The sequence below is a fragment of the Armigeres subalbatus genome, chromosome 2 (assembly GCF_024139115.2).
Source record: "Armigeres subalbatus isolate Guangzhou_Male chromosome 2, GZ_Asu_2, whole genome shotgun sequence".
NCBI classification, from domain to species: domain Eukaryota; kingdom Metazoa; phylum Arthropoda; class Insecta; order Diptera; family Culicidae; genus Armigeres; species Armigeres subalbatus.
Window position 1 is genome coordinate 240,134,718 of NC_085140.1, and position 14,381 is coordinate 240,149,098.

The 14,381-nt window shown below is 43.6% G+C and overlaps 1 protein-coding gene and 1 long non-coding RNA gene across 4 annotated transcripts in view; both read left to right on the forward strand.

Moving 5' to 3' along the window:
• LOC134211978 (discoidin domain-containing receptor tyrosine kinase B) overlaps positions 1-14,381 on the forward strand; it is an 802,844-nt gene that overhangs the window by 491,540 nt on the left and 296,923 nt on the right. For all 3 annotated transcript variants that reach the window (XM_062689416.1, XM_062689415.1, XM_062689417.1), the window contains one exon: positions 7,255-7,360. In XM_062689416.1, coding sequence (XP_062545400.1) covers positions 7,255-7,360 — 106 coding nt within the window. The remainder of the gene's footprint in view (positions 1-7,254; positions 7,361-14,381) is intronic.
• On the forward strand, positions 4,962-5,694 carry LOC134216077 (uncharacterized). The gene is made up of 3 exons (XR_009980470.1): positions 4,962-5,095; positions 5,159-5,228; positions 5,283-5,694. It is a non-coding gene; the product is annotated as an uncharacterized LOC134216077 (long non-coding RNA).

Here is a 14,381-nt window from a genome sequence, read left to right on the forward strand (position 1 = left end):
TATTTTGTTTTAGTATCTCGTATAACTCCAATCTCATTAAATATTAACAAATTGAAAAAAAAATCAAAGCAAAAGTTTTCATTTTACAATTTTTTGGATAATGAATACTTTTTGATAAATAAACGTGATCCTCTCTTTCCAAAAAAAACATGAGAAAATAAAATAATTTTAATACGCGATCTGATATGTCATATTCATTGTGTATATTTGCATAAAAAAATGATCCTCGTATACGAACGTGCTGTGGGCTCTAACCACTTGAATTTTTGCTTTGGGCTCGGACCTCTGGCTCATTGGCTCTGGATTCCGACCACTGGCATAATAAATGGATCTTTAAAAATGGCTCAGTATTCTGACCTCTGGTTCGTAGCTCTGGGTTCAGACGTCTGGCCAAAAAAATAATGGATAAAATTGACACCTTTGTAAGGTACTTCATTTCCGTCTACGGAGGCACCCCGCAGGGCGCTGCAGGAAAGAAGTAGGGTCACCAATAACTTTTTCAACTCATTGAAAAATCACCGAGCCCTGTCAACCCATTTTAATCGAATGTGAATGAACATAGCATATCAGATATATTTCGAACTCAAAACGTTAATTTTTTTTTTGGAAGTGATTTTCACGTTTACTGTATAAATGATATTTATACGCATTAAAAAAACAAAGTAAATAAAATGAAAATATCGGTTCGTGTCATTAACTTACATGCACGAGAATGTTATCGTCGTTGACCTGCCGCGATGTTGAGTGACCTCCACGTGGTGATTGATGTTGATGTGTTTTGGATTCAGATGTTGACAAATTCCTGAGTGCTGCTGAACTGGTGTAATACTGGCGAAAGCTGCTCGTCTGGGTTTCAACACCAACATTGTCACAGGACTTGTTGCTGCAGATTTTCAAGGTGCTTCACTGTCATTTCCAAGATATTAGCCTTCTCCAAATTGAATGATGAGCTGCGTCTTCCTTCATTGCGACCAACATCAGGGGTTTTCACCTCATTGAAACTTGTGTAAATTCAGAACTCGGCAACGTTTTTTCCCAAGATCGGTTTATTACGTCCTCGGTTATCACTGGGACGTTCAATCATTTTAGAATTACACACTACACACCATAGGCAAAATACGTGGATCGTCGATTAGTCTTTTCTAAGATTTCACTGTTTTTACTGACTTTTACGTGCAAACATTGTTTCAAGCACTTTTTTTCACATGCAAAAAAAATTGCCTGTACCACTAGGGTACTTTTCCGCTGCCACCAATGTAATAATTTAGGCCGGCCTAACATCCTGAAGGATGCCAGCAGGCGGTAACGTGGTGATATATGAATAATCCGTCTGTACGCTTTAGCTCTCGATTCAAGACTGTCTTTATTTTACATTTTGTTTTATAAAGAAATCTTACATCTACCTCCCACGATACATAAGCATACTTAAAGATAAACGTTTTTTTTTTGTTTACCTCCCTTCGGGTATGCTTCTGCCTGTTTCGGTTCGCCGCGACAGGCAGACAGCATTATTTCCAGTGCATTTTATTAGTCAGGCGGCGCAACCGCTTTGGTCCCTTTCGTTGATACCATTAGTTTCAGGGTGAGAGTGGTGAATCACCACAAGTGGTTATGTGTGACGATCGATTCCTGATCGATACCGCCTTCCAGCATCCTTGTCGCTGCGAAGCCAAGAAGGACCTTGCCACCACCTCTCACATTCCATTAAATCCGCTGCTGGAAGTCCTCTGGAAATAACGTCAGCTGGGTTCTCACGACCCGCCACATGATTCCACTCGCAGTTCTGTGACTTGTGTTGGATTTTCGACACGCGATTCCCAACGAACGTTGACCATGTTGACGGAGTAGCCTTCAGCCAGCTCAATACCGTAGTGGAGTCCACCCAGAAGTACGCGTTCGATGTTATTCGCAGCGCCGCTGCAACCTTCACGTACAGTTCAGCAGACACAAGAGCACCACAGAGTTCCAGTCGTGGGATGCTTTGTTGCTTCAGTGGAGCAACTTTTGAACGAGACGTAAGAAGCGCTACTTTCACTTCACCGGACGAATTTGATGATCGAATTGAAGCACACGCGCCGTACGCAGTAATAAAAGACGCATCGGAGAAGAAATGGAATTCTAATGAAGTTGCTTCCGGGAGTACGACGAATCGATCAATGCGAAGCGTGTTAAGTTCAGGGAGTTCGGTGTAATAAATGACCCACTGATCCTTCATATCTTCTGGCAAATCCTTGTCCCAGTCGTACTGGTTGTCGTTGCCGTCTTTCAAGCCCCATAATGCCTGCATAAACATTTTGGCACGAACTACCACTGGCCCAACCAAACCAAGTGGGTCCTTGCAATACAAGAAAGTGCAGAGCGTTTGGTGACGGCTGCGGCTGGATCAACAATTGCTTTTGGAACGACGTATTTGAGCTGATCTGAGTGGGGTTCCCAGTGAAAACCCAGAATTTTGATGTACTGGTCTTTGTCGAATTCCACCGAAGACTGCAGAGCACGATTATCGTTCGGAACTCCTTGAAGTGCACTTGGAATGTTGCTTGCCCATTTTCGTATCTGCATTCCAGCAGAGTTGAACATTTCCTCCATCTGTTTCCGAAGCTTGACTGCTTCAGCGACTAATCTAGCACCAGAAAAGAAATCATCCACGTGAAAATCGTCCCGGGTTGCCCTAGCTGCCAGTGGATAGTTTTTCTCCTCATCATCTGCAAGCTTCTTCAACATTCGTGTGGCCAGACACGGAGCGGAAGCAGTTCCGTACGTCACTGTAAGCAGCTTGTAGATTTGTATGGTATCCGAAGGTGAAGCACGCAAGAAAATCAAGTGGAGTCGAATAACGTCGGGATAAAGTGTGATTTGCCGATACATCTTGGCGACATCAGCGATGAGCATGACCGGATGCAGGCGAGAATGCATTATGATGGACCGCAAATCTTCTTGAACGACCGGTCCCACTAGCAGGACGTCATTCAAGGAAACTCCTGTTGTGCTTCTGCAGGAAGCATCGAACACCACCCTAACTTTAGTGGTTTTGCTTTCTTCGCGAATGACAGGATGGTGAGGAAGGAAGTATGCTGGTCCTAACGCTACTTCCAATTCATCAACGTGCCATATGTCCTAGCTTCTCATATTCTTCCAAGAACTCCCGATACTCTGCTGCCAAATTTGGATCTCGACCTAGACGAGCCTCAATTAGTCGGAAACGATGAAACGCTCTCCTTCTGTTGGAGCCCAGTTCAAATCAAATCAAAATGAAATTTTTCTTCGTGCCCCATAATTACATTCTAGAATGTGCGATACAACGTCCTCCAAAATATTTCCGGCAGCTATGAAAATCCTCCTCAACAGATCCTTGGATACCTCCCAAGAAACGTTATACCGATTTTTCTGCTTTTCAATACACTGAAGGGCATCCAAAACGTTCTTGAGTTCAGTTCGTCAGATCTATAATCAAGTAGAAGCGCCATGCTTGTTTCAAAACATCATCCTGCCCAGTTCAAAGAAATCAAATGACTTATTGAACATTTTTCTGCGCAGCAATAATGACATTCTAAAATGCGCGAAATGTTCTGAAATTCAGCTCGTAAGACCTACGCAACAAGAGCCTCGAAAATGTTTTCGGTAGCTATCAAAACCCTTCCCAACAGGTCCTTGGATACCTACCAAGAAACGTTCTACCGATCTTTCTGCGTTTCAATACACTAAAGGCCATCCGAAATGTTCTTTAGTTCAGGTTGACTGATCTACAATCAAGTAGAAGCGCAATGCTGGTTTTAAATCAAGTTCAGGTCATCCTGCTCAGTTCAAAGAAATCAAATGACTTATTGGAAATTTTTCTGCGTGCCCCATAATGACATTCTAGAACGCGCGAAATATTCTTATAGATCTTATGACCTGAACTCAAGAACGTTGTGGATGGCCTTCAGTGTATTGAAATGCAGAAAGATTGGTATACTGTTTCTTGGCAGGTATCTAAGGATCTGTTGGGAAAGGTTTTGATAGCTGCCGAAAACATTTTCAAGGCCGTTGTTATGTAGGTCTTACGAGCTGAACTTTAGAACTTTTCGTGCATTCTAGAATGTCATTATGGAGCACGCAGAAAAAAAATTCCAATAAGTCTGTTGATTTCTTTGAACTGGGCAGGATGACCTAAGCTTGATTTGAAACAACCATTGCGCTTCTACTTGTTTGTAGATCTGACGACCTGAACTCAAGAACGTTTTGGATGGCCAGTGTATTGAAATGGAGAAAGTTCAGTTCTTGGGAGGTATCCAATTATCTGTTGGGAAGGGTTTTGATAGCTACCGAAAACATTTTGGAGGCCGCTGTTGCGCAGGTCTTACAAGCCGAATTTCGAACATTCTAGAACTTCACAATGGAATGTCACCACGCAGAAAAAATTCCCATGAGTCATGTGATATATTTGAACTGATTAGGATGTACTCTGAGTATTTTTATGTGCACGTTACCTTTCGCTTCTATGGTGGAATTCAAGACCTGAACTCGCGGATATTTTGGATGAACTTGTAACAAATGTATTTGTTACATGTTATATTCGGATAATTTATTTGTGTTTGTATAATTTTTGATCGTTTTTCTTGAATAAATGTACTCGATGTATACCGTCCTTGTTTACGTTGTATGTAACATCGAAACATAATCGAGCTTGTTGCATCAGTAGTATTTTAGAACAATGTTATTGTATTGCGTAAATTTAGGCGCGCCATGTTATATGTATGCTTGTTCTACTGCTCGATCATTTTAAAAGCTTATTCTAGAGATTGTTGTATTCAGTGTTGTCGTCCTTTAGGCGCTATTTCATTCTCGATCCATTTCAAAAACCTTCAACCGGAAACCATTTTCCAGACCGATCAAAATTCAGAAAATATAATAAAAGAAAACCGGAATCCAAATCTAAACCAATCAAAATTCAGGAAAAATATTACAAAGAAATAGTATATTGCTGATGGGGTACAGACCAAATCAAGAGACGAAACTCAAATCACTCTTGTAAAGACTGTGGTCAAGTAAAGGTGGATAAAAAAAACTGATATTGCGAAGTTTTATCGCGAGTGAAAGCTTTTATAAAGTATAAGTGAGTTGGATACCCGTTGCTATATATTGATAGTTACAATAATTCTAAAAATTTCTTAAACAGTTCTATTGGTTTTCGGAAGTGGTTCTTTAAGTTAAATAGAGTGTGAAGCAAAACCGGCAGGATTAGAAAGGTGAGATGTTTTATTGAAATATGAGTGCACTGGCTTAAAGTTAACGTTGAACAGGCGAGCGATCCCATTCAACGTGGGTGTTTGTTCTGGACCGCCAGAATCCGGACCGTCATCACACTCGGTCGTCGCTAGGTGGCAAGCAGCCTGACCACCACCTTGGGTCCGGGTCATCTAATACCCGTAGCACCCGGCTGTGCGGCCGCTCTAGGAAACGACGATTTCGAACCGATCCGAAGAACCCAAGTGCGTCGACGCCATCCGTAGCCATCCTTCGTTGGATCTCCAAAGCCAGCTGGCCAGCAAGTAAGCCCGTTCTTTATGTGCACTAATGAAAAATGAGCTCGAAGAAAATTTGTACATAATGTAAATACATTTGTAAATGCAAGTTTGGTTTTACACTCTTTAAGTTCTTTTTAGTTTTTTTTCTCTCTTAGTATTAGAAGTGTTTTGGGATATTTTTAGAATTAGTTCGCTATTTTACATTAAAGTTAATTATTTCGGTTAATTCATTAAATTTAATTATTTCGCAAATTAGTTGTTTTCTTTAACCCTTTCTTTTCTAATAGCCTTTCAAAGTGTTTGGAAATCGTAGTATTGGTTTATTGGTCTTTTGATTTTTCTATAGAATTGCAGTTATTTATTTTAGTGTAAGATTTTGATTGGTTTCGCTTGGTTTTGGTTGGGGTAAAATTTGCTGTGAAGCTCGAGCGTTTTGGGAAAAACTACCTGCCCTGAAGTAGAAGTCTCTGGCCGGACTTAACGGAGCTAGTGATCCTTTTTACAAAGGTGGCGCTTAAGTCACTAGTTTTGTGTAACCTTACACGTGGCTCATTGGACAATTTGACCCCAGGAACCGGGACGAAGGTTTCAAACTGGAATGTTCCAAAATAGTATCTTCAACACATAAAATTGAATACATATATGTCTACAGTTTTACAGTGATATTTTTGATATTTCGTGATCAGATAACTTGGAAACGTTCAAAATCACTTTTACTTGATATATTTCATGTATGTATCTACTTTATTTTATGACGCCAGAACTTTATTGCACTTGATTACTGAAGAAATTTGGCCATCGTAGCAAAAAATAAGGAAAAAACAGTTTTTAAATTTCTCTCGACAGCAGAAACATCATCATCTCCCAAACTTAGACGTACATGTTCATGATAGAATTAGAGGTGAAAGTATAGATTTGATAGTTCCGTTAGGATTCGGCAGGCATGAAGCATGTTTTATAAAAGTCGATTTGAATGCGAGTGGTGGCCAATAATATATCAACTTAGGTTATCGAAATCAGTGATTCCACAACATCAAAACAAGTTATCGATTTGATTTCAAGGTTTGCTCATTCAGGTTGTGTTACTCTAATGCCCCATCAGAGATTGCAATGAGGCACTTTATTTTTATTTTTTTTAAGATTTATTAAAATTCTATAATAACCCTGCAAAATTTATACAGAATCTTGGAATATATCAGATTGTAAAATTATTCTTCCATGTTGGTATGATACTTAAACTTAAACATGCTTCTCATTAAAACCCCACTTCCTCCACCCTATTTTGAATATTTAACACCTACTGAATGCAGACATGTAAGAGAGGACTCTCGTCAGTCGTCACTAAACGACCGATCATCAATCACTTCCAGTACAGGTATAATCCCTTGGCTGAGGTAAAACTAAAATCACTTCAACCGAAACTAATCTCCCGTTCAGCTTTCAGAATATTCTTTTGGTAACGGCGTCAGAAGTGATGATCTAAGAATACCGAAAGGAGGCGAAGTAATTACTATTTGAAAGCCGACCCACAAATCATACCCCGTCACCGCTGGCATTATTCTGCTTTTCTCAACTATTCTCAAATCCTTTGAAACTTCTCTCCCTTCATCCAGGTGGGTGTCAGGTCTCGGTCGCTTTGTGTGTTTGTGCGGCCCCACGAAAAATGCTGCACAAGCGACCTACCCGACCCTAACCTGTTGCTAATGAGTCCGGAGGACTAATCAATTTTCACTCTCTTTCTCTACAGAAAAATGCAAAAATCCATTAGGAATGGAGTCCGGTGCCATCAACGATTCGCAGATAACGGCCAGCTCGGCGCACGATATCGGCAACGTTGGGCCACAGCACGCGAGGTAAGTGAAACAGGGGTTGTCAATGTTTGGTTTGTCTTTAGAACGACAAAAACTCCAACTGCATCTTTCGTTGATCGACGCGTTTTTCGATGAAAATGTTCCATGTTTCATAAAATCGAATTGATGATACACTGTTGCAAATAAGTTTTGGCGGAAGTCTCTTAATCCTCGTTTAGCACCCACCATATTCAGCCATCAGATGGTAACGACGCCTTACCGCCCTTTGGTCCGGCCGCACGACTCTTCAACGGAAGACCATTTTCAGGTTCATTTTTAATCTCCCCCATATCGCAAGCCACGGTGTATGTGGCGTTGATTGTGATGGCTGTTTTTGTCTGCTTCCACATTTCCGGGAACATGGGAAGGATGAAGGTTGAAGGTGGCTATGCACGCAGAAACCGGATCCAGTGGAAAATGTGTACATTGTTGAAAGGCGCTGAAACTGCTTCGACTCCCGCAAGCTGGCAGCATTTCATGGCAGATTAAATGCGGTCCCGTCGGCTGCAGGTTAGCAATCCCACATTATTCTCATCAGGATAACAAATTGCTCTCATTTAAAATGAAAAATCAGTACGTGTGTGCGGCTTCGGTGAAGGTATAATTCCTACCGACTGGTGCTTTTCCATTCCGCTACCGGGAAAACGGTTTCCTTGGGTGGTTCTGACGTTGCTTTCCTTCCACTAGGATCTATTCTCGGTTTTGCCAGACAGAGCTACTGAAATTCTGGGTAAGAAGTAGAATTATCTTCCTCCTGTTGTGGTCATGTTTCGCGATGTGTTAGATTGGAAATTGGGTTCTGTAGCGTACCATACTTATGAGTGGTCGCAAAATTCAGTGCGTGGATTTTCTCCTGTGCTTTGTAACTAAAATTTTGGATAGTTTTAGTTTTGATTTCTATGAAATTTAATCACCCATTGTGCGATTTATATGTCATTCTACAATATGTTGCAGCGTAACGGAAAAAATATTGAAAAAAAATCTTTCGCGTACAACAGTCACGGTTGGTTCCTTCGTCCAAAACGGATTAATACCATTTTTAATAGCCACAATAGCAATACTCAAATGTATTCTAGCTCGAACATTTGTGATAAACATGTTGCATAGCCGTTAAAAGTAATTTTGCAAATTGACACTAATAAAACGTGAAGCATTTCTGCTGCTTGATTTCCTCATTTCTGTGCAAGGTATAAATGAAATGAAAAATTTTGCTCCGAAGTAATTCGATTTGCAGTAAAGCCGTTTATTGGACGCCAATCGCTTAGAAGGAAAGATTGCATGTACTTAGAAGATCATCCAAAGTTTAGTGAAAATACATTTGAAAAATATGAAAGAAAAAAAATGTAGCTAGAATCAGAACAAAGAACAAATCTCCAAAGGTAATGCCTTTTTTCATCCGCCAGGCAATCCAAACTCAAGAACACAGTCTCATCACCATATTCACCGGAGTTAAACCGAACAAAATGTGAAAAGTTAGACAATGAACGACGCAATACGCCCACCTGACGACCAGTACTCAGTTTGCTGTCATTCTACGTTACGAGTTCAGTTAGCGTCGAAGACCCCACACTGTACCAACTTGCGTCGTCGTCGTTTCGGTTAGATCGAATGCGTTTGTGTGTGCGCGATCTCGAACAATGGGAGAAAATTATTTTCCATTTTCACAAATGAGCAAGAAAACGACGTCTCCCGGTGATTTTTCACGGCGGCACCCTCGTCCCACGGTGGGGAAGTTTTGGGGTGGCAAGGTGTGTGCAATAGTAGACCGTATTTCATTTTCGCATTGTTTTCTGGCCCGCTTTTTTTTGTTTTACTCACCCAGCGCAGCAATGCCGAACAAGCAACCGAACAACAACGAACCACAAAAGAATCCCATGCACAGGGTGGGTTAATAGACGAGAAGGAACGGAAAAAGTTTTCTTTCAAGTTCGCTTGCTGCGAGACTCCGATGCGGCCCTCTTGGCTCATGTGGCGAGACGTGGCGTGCGAGATGAAGCAACAAATGTGGACCCGCTCTCAGCCCAATCCTGGACGGAAGCCGGGAGTTGGGAAACCTTTTCAAAAGTGATGCTGCTATTTGTTTCCATTTTCCAACTGAGCGGCAAGCGGAAAGGGGCAGACGGAAGTTTGGTGCTCTGAATGCAGGAGGAAGATGTGTCACTGGGGTGTTTGTTCTTTTGGTGGCAATTGAAGCAGAAGGGGACGGGTGTAAAGTATTTTCAATTTGCTGTTCGTTCCTGCTGACTTCGTGTCAATCCTATCTTATGTGTGCTTTTTGCCATTTGGGTCGGTAGTTTATGATGCTCTTTTCTTGATTGTCGATACGTGAGGCATATATTTTTTGACTTAGAATGGCATACGTTATACAACAGGATAGAAGAAAGTTGATTGGATGATTATATTATTGTGAAAGTTTGGTAACTCATAGAGCTATTCAAAAGTTAAAAAAAACACAATGTCTCTCCTAGAATGTTGATTAAAAGGACAGTTATATGCGAATAAAGATGTTTCGCCATGTGTCGCAATTCCGTTAACTGAATAAGTACACCCAATCAGCAGATATTAGATTTTCATTTAATTCCGTACAAAAGTCCACCAAAACCTGAAACCTACAGAAAAGATCTCCCTATACTAATTTAATTTCGACCGTGCCATTATCCCTAGTCTTCCGGAACAGCACCGTTTTCAATATCACCCCAATTTATCTGCAACGGCAACCGATTTTCAATTTCCCATTAAGCTATCATCGTATTATTGATAGTTCATTATCAAAATCCTCAAAAAGTGTTGCTGCGTTCAAATCTGAATGTTAAACGGTATTTTGTAAGATTTGCTCTACGTTGACTTCCATGGAACAATCCCGCCAGTACCTAATCCTTACGCTGTACATAAATGCGCATACATTTCTGTTACCGAAAATGTCAATTGCCCAAAAAGGTGACTTGGAGAAACAGGTTGTTGGGCTCAATAGGTCATTCGAGGAGGCTTCCGAGCCTCTTGAAAGGAGGCTTCCGAGCCTCTTGAAAGGAGGCTTCCGAGCCTCTTGAAAGGAGGCTTCTGAGCCTCTTGAAAGGAGGCTTCTGAGCCTCTTGAAAGGAGGCTTCTGAGCCTCTTGAAAGGAGGCTTCTGAACCTCTTGAAAGAAGGCTTCTGAGCCTCTTGAAAGGAGGCTTCTGAGCCTCTTGAAAGGAGGCTTGTGAGCCTCTTGAAAGGAGGCTTCTGAGCCTCTTGAAAGGAGGCTTCTGAGCCTCTTGAAAGGAGGCTTCTGAGCCTCTTGAAAGGAGGCTTCTGAGCCTCTTGAAAGGAGGCTTCTGAGCCTCTTGAAAGGAGGCTTCTGAGCCTCTTGAAAGGAGGCTTCTGAGCCTCTTGAAAGGAGGCTTCTGAGCCTCTTGAAAGGAGGCTTCTGAGCCTCTTGAAAGGAGGCTTCTGAGCCTCTTGAAAGGAGGCCTGAGGCCTCTTGAAAGGAGGCTTCTGAGCCTCTTGAAAGGAGGCTTCCGAGCCTCTTGAAGGGAGGCTTCCGAGCCTCTTGAAAGGAGGCTCCTGAGCCTCTTGAAAGGAGGCTCCCGAGCCTCTTGAAAGAAGGCTTCCGAGCCTCTTGAAAGGAGGCTTCCGAGTCTCTTGAAAGGAGGCTTCCGAGCCTCTTGAAAGGAGGCTTCCGAGCCTCTTAAAAGGAGGCTTCTGAGCCTCTTGAAAGGAGGCTTCTGAGCCTCTTGAAAGGAGGCTTCTGAGCCTCTTGAAAGGAGGCTTCCGAGCCTCTTGAAAGGAGGCTCCCGAGCCTCTTGAAAGAAGGCTCCTGAGCCTCTTGAAAGAAGGCTCCTGAGCCTCTTGAAAGGAGGCTCCTGAGCCTCTTAAAAGGAGGCTCCTGAGTCTCTTGAAAGGAGGCTCCTGAGCCTCTTGAAAGGAGGCTCCCGAGCCTCTTGAAAGGAGGCTCCTGAGCCTCTTGAAAGGAGGCTCCTGAGCCTCTTGAAAGGAGGCTCCCGAGCCTCTTGAAAGGAGGCTCCCGAGCCTCTTGAAAGGAGGCTCCCGAGCCTCTTGAAAGGAGGCTCCCGAGCCTCTTGAAAGGAGGCTCCCGAGCCTCTTGAAAGGAGGCTCCCGAGCCTCTTGAAAGGAGGCTCCCGAGCCTCTTGAAAGGAGGCTCCCGAGCCTCTTGAAAGGAGGCTCCCGAGCCTCTTGAAAGGAGGCTCCCGAGCCACTTGAAAGGAGGCTCCCGAGCCTCTTGAAAGGGGGCTCCCGAGCCTCTTGAAAGGAGGCTCCCGAGCCTAAAATATCGAGATTCATTCATAATTCTATCGTCAACAGGTACACATTTCAACCTTACAGACATGAGTTAAACAAACACTGATGCTAACATGTTAAAAATCTTAAAATATGTTTTCTTATAGTCGTCCTAGACAGGCTAAAGTCAAATGCACAAAAACAATTATTAAATAGACGACACATACTAATTAGTGGCGCGTTATATCCGTAGTTGGTCCTGGTTACTGGAACATGTAGAAATGTGTTGGTGCGAAGATTACGGCTTCTGATGCGGATGTTCAGCAGTCTAAGTATGCCAGGACAGTCAATGTGGAAGGTAAGAAGATCGGCGATAAATGTTGCCTTGGAAGCATCACGACGAATTCTCAAGAGATCCAGTTCAATGAGTCTGCACCTATCTTCATATCTAGGAAGATTTAGAGGATCATTCCAAGGCAGATGCCTCAAAGCAAACCGAACGAACTTTTTCTGCACTGCCTCTATTCGTTGAATTCCATTCTGGTAGAAAGGGGCCGAAACGGATGATCCATACTCGAGGATAGAACGTACCAGCGAACAATATAAAGCCTTGAGACAATACACATCTTTGAATTGTTTGGTCACTCGAAATAATAGCCCAAGCTGTGACGATGCCTTCGCTACTACATAAGATATATGATCCTTGAAGGACATTTTGGAGTCTAAAATGACGCCAAGGTCCTTAATTACGCTGGCACGTTGAAGAGCGACTCCTTGCAAAGTGTATTCATGACAAATTGGATTATGCTTTCGCGATTATGCTTCGCGGCAGGATTTAGAACCATTCTATTAATTTCACACCATTTGGCGAAGATGTTGAGCTGATTTTGTAGAAAGGTGGCGTCACAATCCTGGTTTACGGTATAATACAGCTTGAAGTCGTCAGCGAAAGATAATCTGTGACAGCTTAATGCGAAGTGTGCATCGTTGAGGTACAGCAGAAAAATAAGCGGTCCCAGGTGACTGCCCTGAGGGACCCCAGATGTGACATCGAAAGAAGATGATGTGCAGTCACCGAGCTTAACCTGCATTGTCCGGCCAGTCAAGTATGACTCAATCCATTCTAGAAAGCTGCCATTGAATCCTAGGCGGGAGAGTTTAGCTACTGCGATTTTATGGTTTATTTTATCAAAGGCAGCTGAGAAATCCGTGTAGATTGCGTCGGTTTGGCTACCTCGCTCCATTTCCTGGATTATTGAGCTTGTGTAGAGAACCAGATTGGTTGAAGTTGACCGTTTTGATGTGAACCCGTGTTGATGTTCCGAAATATAACTGGAGCAATGGTGCGTTATGACGTCGAGGACAAGTAACTCAAATAACTTAGAAGTTGCACACAAAGACGCGATTCCACGGTAGTTGGAAACCAACCTCTTGAAAGGAGGCTCCCAAGCCTCTTGAAAGGAGGCTTCCGAGCCTCTTGAAAGGAGGCTTCCGAGCCTCTTGAAAGGAGGCTTCCGAGCCTCTTGAAAGGAAGCTTCCGAGCCTCTTAAAAGGAGGCTCCCGAGCCTCATGAAAGGAGGCTACCGAGCCTCTTGCAAGGAGGCTTCCGAGCCTCTTGAAAGGAGGCTTCTGAGCCTCTTGAAAGGAGGCCTGAGCCTCTTGAAAGGAGGCTTCTGAGCCTCTTGAAAGGAAGCTTCTGAGCCTCTTGAAAGGAGGCTTCCGAGCCTCTTGAAAGGAGACTTCTGAGCCTCTTGAAAGGAGGCTCTGAGCCTCTTGAAAGGAGGCTTCTGAGCCTCTTGAAAGGAGGCTTCTGAGCCTCTTGAAAGGAGGCTTCTGAGCCTCTTGAAAGGAGGCTTCTGAGCCTCTTGAAAGGAGGCTTCTGAGCCTCTTGAAAGGAGGCTTCTGAGCCTCTTGAAAGGAGGCTTCTGAGCCTCTTGAAAGGAGGCTTCTGAGCCTCTTGAAAGGAGGCTTCTGAGCCTCTTGAAAGGAGGCTTCTGAGCCTCTTGAAAGGAGGCTTCTGAGCCTCTTGAAAGGAGGCTTCTGAGCCTCTTGAAAGGAGGCTTCTGAGCCTCTTGAAAGGAGGCTTCTGAGCCTCTTGAAAGGAGGCTTCTGAGCCTCTTGAAGGAGGCTTCTGAGCCTCTTGAAAGGAGGCTTCTGAGCCTCTTGAAAGGAGGCTCTGAGCCTCTTGAAAGGAGGCTTCTGAGCCTCTTGAAAGGAGGCTTCTGAGCCTCTTGAAAGGAGGCTCTGAGCCTCTTGAAAGGAGGCTTGAGCCTCTTGAAAGGAGGCTTCTGAGCCTCTTGAAAGGAGGCTTCTGAGCCTCTTGAAAGGAGGCTTCTGAGCCTCTTGAAAGGAGGCTCTGAGCCTCTTGAAAGGAGGCTCTGAGCCTCTTGAAAGGAGGCTGGAGCCTCTTGAAAGGAGGCCTGAGCCTCTTGAAGGAGGCTTCTGAGCCTCTTGAAAGGAGGCTTCTGAGCCTCTTGAAAGGAGGCTTCTGAGCCTCTTGAAAGGAGGCTTCTGAGCCTCTTGAAAGGAGGCTTGAGCCTCTTGAAGGAGGCTTGAGCCTCTTGAAAGGAGGCTGGAGCCTCTTGAAAGGAGGCTTCCTGAGCCTCTTGAAAGGAGGCTTCTGAGCCTCTTGAAAGGAGGCTTCTGAGCCTCTTGAAAGGAGGCTTCTGAGCCTCTTGAAAGGAGGCTTCTGAGGCCTCTTGAAAGGAGGCCTTCCGAGCCTCTTGAAAGGAGGCCTGAGCCTCTTGAAAGGAGGCTTCTGAGCCTCTTGAAAGGAGGCTTGAGCCTCTTGAAAGGAGGCTTCTGAGGCC